Here is a 12,432-nt window from a genome sequence, read left to right as displayed (position 1 = left end):
TCCTCTGCTCCCAGAGGAGTGAGGAAGTGGGACTTCTACTCACGCGGAGTCATGGATCTCGGGTTGTCTCTGGTCTGGAAAGTGCAGGATGAAGTTGTCCGCTCCTTGTCGGTTCTTGCTGGTGTTGAGTAGAATCCGCTCGTCAGCTGCGTCTGGCTCCTTCGTCCCGGACTGCGTCTCAGGTATGCCTCCGCGGCGGTGGTCGCCGCTGCGACCCTGCTGCTGCAGCGGCAGCTGCTCAGATGTGTCTGCTTGGCTTCCCTTCTCTTGACTAACTCTCTGTCCTGTGATGGCACACTTGGTGTGATTCTCTGGCTTGGGACTGTTCACTGGAACTCTGAAACTGTTTTCTATGCAAGAGCTTGTTCAGATTCCAGCTTCTCCTCCGCCATCTTCCCGGAACTCTCCTCTTTGGAGAAAACTTTTTATCTTCTAAAAAGTATACAGATACACAGAAATACTCATTAATTAATATTAGAACACATATATATATCACATGCATTAGCTTCACATGTTATGTACAACTGTGGGCATGAGATACATGCAACATATATGTATGTTACTATTAGATTTGTATATATAATATCATATATATTATAATTGAGTATTATCTATGGCGTGTACATATATTATGGAACTAATGCTGTGCTTTTTAACACCTAATTCAGATTGTTCATATATTACTATATGTCATGTGTTTTCCATATGAACCTAAAACTTTTTAAGTCAGCTTTTAAGATAGAAGAGTATCTATATGTTGTCAGTTGCTTTCTATTTTTTGTATGTGTGACAGTATCTAAGTAATTATTTTTTGAGAAAATTTAGCAAGTAAAATCAATGTATTTAACACCTTATTTTGCAATAGTATACTTATGGGTTTAGCACTTTTATAAAGAAATAAATTTGGGGCTGAGAAGGTGGATCAGTGGTAGAGTGCTTGCTTTGCATGCATGAGGCCCTGGGTTCAATTCCTCAGCACCACATAAGCAAAAAGAAAAAACCTGGAATTGGTGCTGTGGCTCAAGTGGTAGAGAGCTAGCCTTGAGCTGAAGAGCTGAGGGACAGCTCCCAGGCCCAGAGTTCAGGCCCCACAACTGGACCCCCCACACAAACCGAAAAAAAATAAAGAAATAAATTTCCCTGCTAATTACCAACTTGAACCATAGGTGTCTTGCTACAGTCTGAATAGGAAGAGTGAGCTCTATTTTTGATATTTGTTACCTTTCTCTGTCCTACATTTTTCTAGGTGAAGATCAGGATAAAAGTTAATATTTCAGACATTTTAATCATTTTTTTGTAAACATGATTCTTCACTTTGGGATGACCTAACCTTTTCAAAGTTGACATAGGAAACATACTAAACATAAAGTGTATGCCATAGTAGTGTATTTAGTGCATGTCACAAATGCTAATTGCTTTATAAAATTGAAACTCTGAGATAACTGAAAAATTTCATTTTTGTGATTGCCACATTTTAATTTATTCAAATCATTAATAGTTAAGAGTATTAAGGATTCTGACTACTGCTTTGGTAGAGCAGGTCAAGCATGCTTCTTTTTATCTATACTAATTTTATATTTTATAAAGAAAATTAAGTGACTACATATGAAAGTCTGACAATATCTGGAAGTGTAATACTATATATTAGTTTTAAATTATGACTTTAACTCAGAAGTGAGCCTAACAAGAAAAAGGGCAGTCTTTTATAAAAATGCTTTCTTTGACATTTCCACCACTACTAATTTTTAAAATTTTATAATAGAGATGGTGTACAAAGGGATTATGGTTTTATAAGTCAGGTAATGAGTACATTTCCTTTTGAACAGAGTCATCCTCTCCCTCATTCTCTCCCAGTTTTTCCCCCGCCAACTTCCCTTCCCCATTAAGTTGTATAGTTCACCTCCAACATAATGTCTAGTGGGTTTCACTGCTGAATTGGTTCACCTTTTGTCCCACCATTTCTGTGCTTCCTCTTCCCCTCTGGAAATCAGATAAACTTATATACAAGACCAAGGATACAGAAATTCAAAACAGGGACAGAGGGGAATAAGTCAAAGAAAAAAATGAGGGGCTGGGAAGGTGGCTCAGTGGTAGAGCATTTGCCTTGCATGCATGAGGCCCTGGGTTAGATTCCTCAGCACCACATAAGTAAAAAGAAAGAAAGCTGAAAAGTGGTGCTGTGGCTCAAGTGGAAGAGTGCTTGCCTTGAGCTGAAGAGCTGAGGGACAGTGCTCAGGCCCAGAGTTCAAGCCCCATAACCGACCCCCCCCCCCAAAAAAAGAAAAAATGAAAGAAAAAAATAGAACTACAAACGGCACAATAAAAACCCTCTTCCTTCCAATTTTTGGAGTTCATTTCAATAAGTATTATTTTATATAATCATATGCATACAGCTATTGAGCCTTTGTGATCCTCTCCTAAGAATGTCCTTTTGCAGTTTGCTTTATTATGTTTTAAAAGGATATTGAGTCGTGATCATACAATAATGGTCTGACAACCTTATCTCTGACCATTATATTGAAAGTTGCTTTGATGTGACTTCACGTACTCCTTGTAGTTAGTCAATGACTAAATGGTTTTGAAACATTTTGGAATAGTTTTTTGTTGTTGTTGACACTCTTTTGCTTGGTGATATGGGAAACAGAAAAAAGCATGTGAATGAATGTTCTTATTTTCAATCTTTCCTGTAACAAAATATCCAAAAAATTATTGTAAACTGAAGCATGAATTCATAGTGTCATAGGAAGTAAGATGTATATTACAAGTTCACAAGGCTCAAAATGAATGTTATAGTCATACTATATATTATTGGTGTGTTATAATTTGATCACATTGTATCATAGCCTGGATTCAGTTTGGAAGGCTGAGGTAGTGCTTTAAGTGATGATATTAGAAGCAACTCTTCTTGTGTCTAAATCAAAACTCTTCTATTGCATAACTCTGTGTCTAAATCCCTCAAGCTCTTTAGGATTCATTTGCTCTATAATACAACCTAATTTTTAAGGATGAAGAGAGAATTAAATGCACCAAAAAAATTAAAGGACTAAGAATATTGTGTGGCCCATGGAAAATACTCAATAAATTCATACACCATGACTATTAGTGAATGCAGATATTTTGTCTTTGCCTAAAGAATTTCAGCACTACTTTTGGTACTGTGAACTATAAAAGCATTTCATGCATTAAGAGATGGATCTCAACAAATCACATGTAAGACATATAAGAGGAATATAAACTGCAGCCATAAAGCTAGATATAAATTCCAGCTCTCTTCAAAATGGATAAAAACAATTAGAGTTTAATGTAATTGCTCTTCACCACTTACATCATCTTTATATGAGCCTTATTAGAACTCTGCAGGTGTCTAACTGCTAAAAACATTTTATCTTGGTTATTTAATCAATTAACCCTAAATGTGTCATGGGAAAATTCCCAGACTTCAACTTAGTCCTCAGGACTAATTTAGTGACAGAGGTCTAAATGTGCTACTCTATGATAAATAATAAGTATCTCAAGCTCTAAAAATCAGTCTTGGGTTTTCAAGCACTAAATTATTTATTTGGCAAAACTCATAATTAGACTCAGAAGTAGAATACAAACAAATGGGATTATGGCATGGATATCTCCCAGATTATTACATGAAATATATTTGTGCAGCATCAGACTCTCAAAATTTCACCTAGGAAATCATGCATTATTGGAAAAGACAGAGTTATGCAAAACACAGTCTCCCAAGTTTTAACAATAATAGAAGTACTCATAGCTTTGATTCAGTGTCTGGCGTGTAGCAGGGGTGTGATACAACATGATTTGAATACAGAAAAAAATACATGACCGTAAAGTAATGTGAATACTATTCATGCTGTGTATGGGAGATGTGGGACCCTAGAACATGAATCCAAATTCTTTGAATAGGATTCAGGGATCATAGAACTAGTTATGTGGCAAAAATAAAATAAGGGAAAAATGTTTCAATTCCCCACAGTGTTTCCATAGCCAACATCTGATGTGATCCTGATCTTTCTGAGAAAATGTTTTCTTGTAAAGGAATTAAGAGAAACAGAAATGAACTTTCATTTACATAAAGAAAATGAATTATGAATTTAGGTGAGTTTACTAGGGTATAAATTGTTAAGGGTTAACATGTAATTATTTGTTTCTTAGAAAAGTACCAATGTGTAGTCTTTTGAGGAACTTCTATACTTGGAGTTCCTCTATGATCCAGTAATCCCACTTCTGGGCATTTACCCCAATGAGCACAAACAAGGATATGATAAAGCTACCAGTACAACTATGCTTATTACAGCATTATTCACTACAGCTAAGATATGGAATCAACCTAGATGGCCCTCAGTAGATGAACGGATTAAGAAAATGTGATATATATATATTCCATTATATATACACATATATCTATATATGTATACATAGATATAATGGAATTCTATGCTTCCATCAGACAGAATGACACTGCTCCATTTGTTAGGAAGTGGAAAGACTTGGAAAAAATCATGTTAAGTAAGCCAGACCCAAAGAAATATAGGTCCCAAGGATTCCCTCATTTGCAATAATCAGTATATAGCTAGGATAATTTTATCAGATGAGCAGAAAAGCTCAAAAGCTATGTACATATGAACATATAAGATGATGGTAAGTGAAATGAAACCCAAGAGGTTTTTCTTTGTTTTTTATAATGTACTATGTGATTTTTGTGTTTCTTTTGTATGTTCTTCCCCCTATAGTGTACCCCCTGTTCTTACTGTACTTGATTTTGGTACCCTGTTTCTTGTTTATACATTTGTCTAATTGGGAGAGAAGGGGAAATAACAAAATGCTGAAAAAAAGCGGACACAGGATGACCCATTGCAACAATGATACCTACAAGACACCATATTGGAAATGAACTTTACAACTTCATAGGGGGGAGGTGAGGGGAAGATGGATAGGGAAGGGATAGTGGAAGAACAACAAAGGAGGGAGTAACAATGCTTGACAAGAAATGTACTCATTACCTTACTCATGTAACTGTACCCGCTCTGTACAGCATCTTTAAAATAAAATAAAAAAATTAAAAAGTACCAATGTTGCATACTTAAAATGATATTTTCCTAGTTTCCCACTTTCACTATTTATATATGTTTATTTATAATTAACTTTTAGTAGCACATAGTACACATGCAAATATTTTTAGTATCTGAGATAAGTTTCTTATATTTTTCTAGTACATAGAATAAAAGCAAAATACATTTATATTCTGAAAGCTTTATTTTTTCACTTAACATTAAAGTACTTGTTGAGTTAGAGTCTATGAATGCATCATAGATGTTAACAACTCTGTGCCATTTTATTCCATTAAGAATAAACAATACAGAGCTGGAGATTTAGCTCAAACAGTAAAACACCTTCCTAGCAATCTCTAAGCCCTGGGTCCAATGTATAATAAAAATAAAAATAAGGACTAGATGCTACACAATTGGTAAGACATTTTGGAAAGTTAATTATTAGAAAAGATGATCAAGATTTCTTTCCAAAAACATGTTATATGTGAGACAGTTTTTGTTTTTTATTATTTTAAGTAGTTATACAAAGGAATTGTCATTTACCCAGTTTATGAATCCATCGTACTTTGACCAACATTACCTCTTTCAACATTCTTACCCATCCTTCCCTTACATACCCCTTCCTTTATTTTATTAATGTTATATGATAAACAGTGGATTCCTGACCGCATTCTCTGCCTTCTTTTCCTCTTATTTATCTATTCCTATCCATATGACTCCAACCCATCTCTTCTAATTTCCTACTTCCTGATGTTTATTTTGTTGAAATTTGACTTTGTTTTTTTAAGGAATTACACTATTGGAATTCTTCCTTGAATTTTCCATATTTAAGCTAATACTTTTGTATGTATTTTCATAATATGCAATGTATTTATTGGTAGGTTTATAAGCCGAATATATATAAGGGGAACATAAAATCCATTTCTCTCTGGGGCTGACTCACTTCACTTAACATTCAATTGGATCTTTGCATTTTTTGTTTTTGAAAATGGAACTATATAGTTCTTTCTAATGGATATATGGGTATATACCCATAGTGTATATATGCCATATTTTCTTGATCCGTTCTTCCACTGTGGGGAATCTGAGCTTATTCTATACTTTGGCTATAATGAACAGTGCTACAATGAATATAATTGTGCTGGTGGTTTTACTGCATTCTGGTTTGTAATCAGTCATAAAAACCCAGGAGTTGAATGGAAAATTTTGATAAGGATGTTTGGGTAAGGATCTGCTAGCTGTGGAAATGATACCCATGGATGCAATAAGGCAGGGAAGCACATTGTGTTATATGTCCACATAGCTACTTGTTGAGGAAGTTCACTCTGAGAAATAGTGTTTTAGTTATGGAGTTTCATTTACTTAGCATGTGGTAAAAACAAGTTGGAAAATTGATCTGGTCAGCAAGGAAAAACACAGCAAAAACATCAATGATCTCTGGAGAGAACAGCTTTTAGGATCTAAAGGTAAGTACACTAATATTGTTTACATCATATTTGTTAAAGAACATCTTGTTCTAGCAAGCTTCAAAATGAACAGTATTTAGCCTGGAGCTTTCCACACCAACTATCCTGAGCCTCATTAATTATAATATAATACCACTGTGGTTTCATAACATGGTCGGGGTCCTCCTCATGGAATTGTCATCAAAACCAGAGGAAGAGCAGCCACAGCCTCTCCCAATTTAGAGGCAGTTAATGGGGCTAGGTAATAAGACAAAATAAGAAAACAGCTCATAGCAATCTATTGTCTTGGAAGGAAAAATCTACAATATATAGTTAAGGCACAAAACTCAAATGATATATTAGAAGCCATGATAAAGCATGTGGTCCAAAGGAAGAAAATGCAAAGTAGGAGGTTCAGAATATGTTGAATCACATGATAGCAGACAAGGAGTTGTAAGAATTCAGTTTTTATTTAGAATTGATATTTCAAACTACTATTGTGATTGAATTTATTGTTTTCAGCATCAGAGTTTAACCATTACTCCAATTAGCAGATTTGTATACTCTAGCTACAGATAAACTAACCTTTTAGATATTTGGTATTTAAAAGAGACAATCTATTTTTTTTAAAGTATAAAACAGGCCTCCTATAGGAGATAAACACTGTAAAACAGTATTTCAAAGTCATGTGATGTTAGGTTCTTGGCTAAGTCTTCCCTGAGTATTTCATTAGTCTTTCTCCACTCTCTCATTTAGTATACAAACGGAAAAACATCTGAATTGTTCCACAAATGGGAAAACATCTGGATTGTTCCAAATGCCTAGACTTCTTAGTAGACTTCATGTTACAAGAGTCAGCCAAGATTCTAGCAAATAGCCTACAGAAATATTTGATCTATTCTTTCCTATTCACTTTGCAGATAACTTCCTTTAGTGACATTGAAAATAATTTCAGTTGACTTCTCAATTTATTTATTGAAAAAAATGTTGAGATGCTTTTAACATACCAGGATTTGTACTAAATTCCAGGACACATATTAGGTATGTTTTAAATCAATGCATTAAAGTGAGAATGCCAAAGTTGGCATTTTGGGTAAAACAGTTAACTCTTACATACCATCATCCAACTTCATCTCCTTTGGGCCACCTTTCCTTTCTCATGGTCACTTTCAGGCGTTATTTCATTTTAGACAATTTGACAATGCAAGAATAATGAGAAAAAAATGCATGCTGGTCCTATTTCTAATTCATTTCAGTTGTTCATTTTTCTGGCAATTTATAAAGTACCACAACATGGCCAAAGAAAGTGTTTTCTTATATTGGTATGTTTCCATGAAACCTATCTTGTAGGTAAATGTTTACCAGAATGTGCAACTTTTAGGGTGGATGTAAGTCAATTCTCCAGCAATAGAACATGAAAGGTTCCTAGAAGGGAAAGAGGAAAGCTGCATAACTCAGTAGTTTGTTTAGAGTTTGTTTTGTCAAACAGATGGGAACAGATGGTGTGGCTTCACTGAGCCCAGCATACACTAATAAAGATGAAGTGCATATTAGTGACCTTGGGTCTTGACCTAGAGATTATCCTGTCTCCTATCTCGCATGGTTGGGCCCAGGACAACATCTCATGTTCTTAATAATTCTAATTCAGATCGGTTCAGTAGTTCCTGCCTCAGTTTCTCTGAACTACTACCAGAATATCTAGTTAGCTGTACAAAAAGTTTCATGTCTTCAACTTTGGAAATTATCAAGTTACTTTAGTAGTGGAACCTGGTGAAAGTTTGCTTAGGTTTTCTGCTTGTTTGGGGGTCTAAGCCAGAAATTCTCCTATGTTAAAATTTTGATTCCTCTTTTCTTGAATAAAATAGTAATTCTAATGCCTGTTTCAGATATTTTGAAACTTATGGAATTAGTTCACATGCAAAATGGATGGGCATTGTGATATAAGAACATGAATATTCTTGCATTGGACTAACTTCTATTACCAAATAACTTCCACAAGAAATGAGTTCTCTAAGAAACAAAGTCTGCCTCTTATTACATTGGGACGAGAAGTATAGCATAAACTGAGAAGCACAAGGAGCTGCATTGATAGGAGAGCCATATTCAAAAAGGGAAGCTCATGCCAACAGAATGACAATAGGTGCCTCAGAAGGACATCTACTTCATAGTGACCTACAATAGGTTTATTTTCCAGAAAATTTTCATGATTGAAATTGTATCACTTGAAGGCCAGTCATCAGTGTTAAGGTCTGTAATCCCAGCTACTCTGAAGGCAGAGGTCAAGAACTTAATGATTAGAGGACATCTCAACAAATGATATCTACATGTTGACCAATGTTTGTAAAGCAGCTATGTGGATATCACTGTAACTCCTCTGTATGTCAGCTTTACAGGTCAAACTCTGGGCAAAATTGCAAACTGGATCTGGAAAATAACTGAAGCAAAAAATGAATGTATTGGTATTCAAATGATAACATGAAACTCGTTAGTTTCTAGAAGTAGTCTGATAATGAATTAAATAATATGCTATTGTGAGATTTACAGATTATTCAATTACATTTGAAAACTGATATATATATAAATACATATATATATATATACAATTTGTGGTGAGGGAGTAAACATCATGAGAATAGAAATTGAAAATGATAAGCAGAACTCTACTTAAAGTTGTTAAAGCCTCTCCCTGTGTGTCCCTTCTTTTTAGGAGTCACAGATGAAAGCCATGAAGGAGACTGTACAACTCTGTTTGTCATCTGTTTTCCGTGATCAACCACCTCCTTTAAGTCTAATCACATCAAATCCTTCTCAGATGTTACTTCCATCCAGAACAATTGCTTCTAAGATTCCAGATGCCAGAGTAAAAAGCAAGGTAACTTTAAATCATACTTTGAAGTATAATATCAACTAGTGTGCCATCTTCAAAATCTATTATAGATGACCACAAAGTACACTCAAATAGGGTTTCAAATTGCAAAATTAGGAACCATGTGAATTATGCTAGTAAATAAACTATTAATATTCCTTTGGAAACTTTTGGGAGGCAGGCTTTCTATAGCAGAGATTATGGTACTGTTTATAAAAAACAAAGCTAATATATATATATATATATATATATATATATATATATGTATCACATTTTTCTTGACCCATTTCATCCAGTGAGGGGTCTTGGGGATTGATTCCACATCATATCTTTGGTAAATAATGATGTAATGTTGTAATGAACATGTTTGTGCTTGTAGCTGTAGTGTGGCCTTGTTTGTGGTCATTTTGGTAAATGCCCAGGAGTGAGATTGCTGGGTTATAAGATTGGCCTTTATTTAATTTTTGATGAACTACCATACTGCTTTCCAGAGTGGTTGAACAAATTTAGATTCCCACCAACAATATAGTAGTGTTCTCTTTTGGCCACATACCTACTTGCATCTGTTATTATTAGTTTTCTCGATTAATGACCATTCTAACGGGGGCAAGATGGAATCTCAATGTTGTTTTCATTTGCATTTCTGTTATCACCAGAAATGTTGAACATTTCTTCATGTGTCTATTGGCCATTCTTATTTATTCTTTGAAGAAGTCTCTCTAAATCTTTATCCCATTTTTTTTTTTTGGTTGGTCGTGGGGCTTGGGCACTGTCCCTGCACTTTTCAGCTCAAAGCAAGTGCTCTACCACTTGAGCCAAGGCCCCCCTCCTGGTTTTCTAGTGGTTTATTGGAGATAAAAGTCTCATGGATATTTCCTGTCAGGGGTTGGCTTTGAACCACGATCCTCAGATCTCAGCCTCCTGAGTAGCAAGGACTATAGGCGTGAGTCACCAGCGCCCAGATTTATCCCACTTAATGGGCTGTTATTTCATTTGGGGTTTAGATTTTTGGGTTCCAGGTATATTTTAGATATAATTCCCTTGTCTTATGTATAGCTAGTAAAGATCTTCTCCCAATCTTTGTGCTATTTATCCTGATATATATGTCCTTTGCCATGAAGAAACTCTGCAGTCCCATTTATAAAGGCTTTCTTTGAGTTGTTGTGTTTCTGGGTCTTAGGAAGTTTTGACCTGTGCCATGAAATCCTATCCTTTCTTGTAATATTTTCAGGGTATCTGGTCTTATATTGAGGTCTTTGATCACTTATAAAACTTACCTCTAAGAAACAGAAGCAAGAGTTTTGTTTTGTTTTGTTGTTTTTGTACTGCTTGCAGTTATTTCTTTTTTTTTCTCCTCCCCCTTTTGATTTATTCCCTGTTGTCATTGGTTTGTTGTCCTTGCTGCTTAATCTGTACTTTTTGTCTTCTTTATCTGATGATTTGGGAAGGGGAAGAGAATCACAGAAACGGTGGGAAAAATGGTGAACTAATTAACACTGATACTCACTAGAATCTATGTTGGAAATGAAATTTACAATTGGTGGGGAGGAAAGTCCTTGGGAAGTAGAAGAAATGTGGGAAGGGGTAACACTGCTCAAAAATACATCTACTCATTACCTAACTTACATAACTATAAATCCTCTGTACATCACTTTTACAATAAAAACTTTAAAAGAACATGTTATAAACAACAACATCAGAGATAAACAGTGAATTTAAGGGAAATATCTGTTAAGCGAAATAGTAGTTAAGGGAAATATCTTGTGTTACATTCTATTAAACCATCGGATGTGATACTTTCTGCATCATGGGGTGGTATAATCATGATCACCAAAAAATTAAAATTCTTTATAAATTAAGTCTAGAGCACTTAACACTCCTTGAACACTGGAGTCATGTGCATTTTAATCGTATTTTGTCTTTGTACTTATTATGTTGGTTGGCAGGAATGTGAAAAAATTAAAGTTGACATTTTCATTTTCCCTTAGATTTTCCTTTCCTTTTGCTGAAAACTAAAAGTACAAAGAACTGTGCAGTTTTATGCTTACCACAAGAATTTTTTTTAAATTGGTAAACCACATAGCTACCTAAAACTCACCCACCTACCAGATTCCACTTTTAGCTTACCTAGGGTTCTTATAAGCTTTGCACTTTTATGGACCTGTGAAATTTGCCTTTGACCTGAAATATAATTATTTGAACCCATTATTAGAACTGGACTTTTATAAGAATAAGTCCTCATCCTGGCATTGAAATAAATATTTATTATTTTTCTTCACTCATCACAGAAAATGACAAGGAGACTTGAAACTAGCTGGGTTTGGAGATTGTTCATTTAAAAAAATAACAAAAATCCAATTGTTTAAAATGAAGTTCAGTAAATCTAAGTTAATGTACTAGAGAAAACCCTATTTCAGAGATTAGCATTACAAGCCTATCTGGTGTTTCTGTTTCACCCATAGTTTTTATTTTTTATTGATAATTTTTTTTATTGTGAAAATACTGTACAGAGGGGTTACAGATACATGAGCAAGGTCATGAGTACATTTCTTGTCAAGGATTGTTGTCTTCTCCTTTGTTTCCCCTTACCATTCCCTTCCCCTCCACAAATTATACCAACATCAAATACAGTGAAAACAGGGGTTATACCATGGGTGAGAGACATACAAAGCAATAAAAAAAATCATCTTATAAATATATTAGAAACAATAGCAAGAAAGAAAAACCACCTGAGTCCTAATCTTGGGGGTTCATTTTTCCTTACATCAACTTGTCTGACCTTTTCTGCTTGTCTCAGACATATGCTAGTTATTGCAAATAAAGGAAACCATGGGACCTATGTTTCTTTGGGCCTGGCTTACTTCACTTCATATCATTTTTTCCAAGTCTTTGCATTTCCTAAGACATGAGCAATGTCATTCTTTCTGATGGAGGCATAGAATTCCATTGTGTATATATACCACATTTTCTTCATCCATTCATTTACTGAGGGGCATCTGGGTTGGTTCCATCTTAGCTATGGTAAATAATGCTGCAATAAACATAGTTGTACTGGTAGTGT

General features: G+C 34.9%; 1 protein-coding gene across 1 annotated transcript in view; it reads left to right on the top strand.

The window, feature by feature from the left end:
* Positions 1–12,432, top strand: part of Luzp2 (leucine zipper protein 2) — a 363,177-nt gene that overhangs the window by 297,040 nt on the left and 53,705 nt on the right. The window contains exon 9 of the mRNA XM_042691597.1: positions 9,213–9,377. Coding sequence (XP_042547531.1) covers positions 9,213–9,377 — 165 coding nt within the window. The remainder of the gene's footprint in view (positions 1–9,212; positions 9,378–12,432) is intronic.

This window comes from Dipodomys spectabilis, unplaced genomic scaffold (assembly GCF_019054845.1).
Source record: "Dipodomys spectabilis isolate Male_0828 unplaced genomic scaffold, ASM1905484v1 ptg000145l, whole genome shotgun sequence".
NCBI lineage: Eukaryota > Metazoa > Chordata > Mammalia > Rodentia > Heteromyidae > Dipodomys > Dipodomys spectabilis.
Note: the sequence above shows the minus strand (reverse complement) of the source record. Positions and strands in the feature narration are given on the sequence as shown.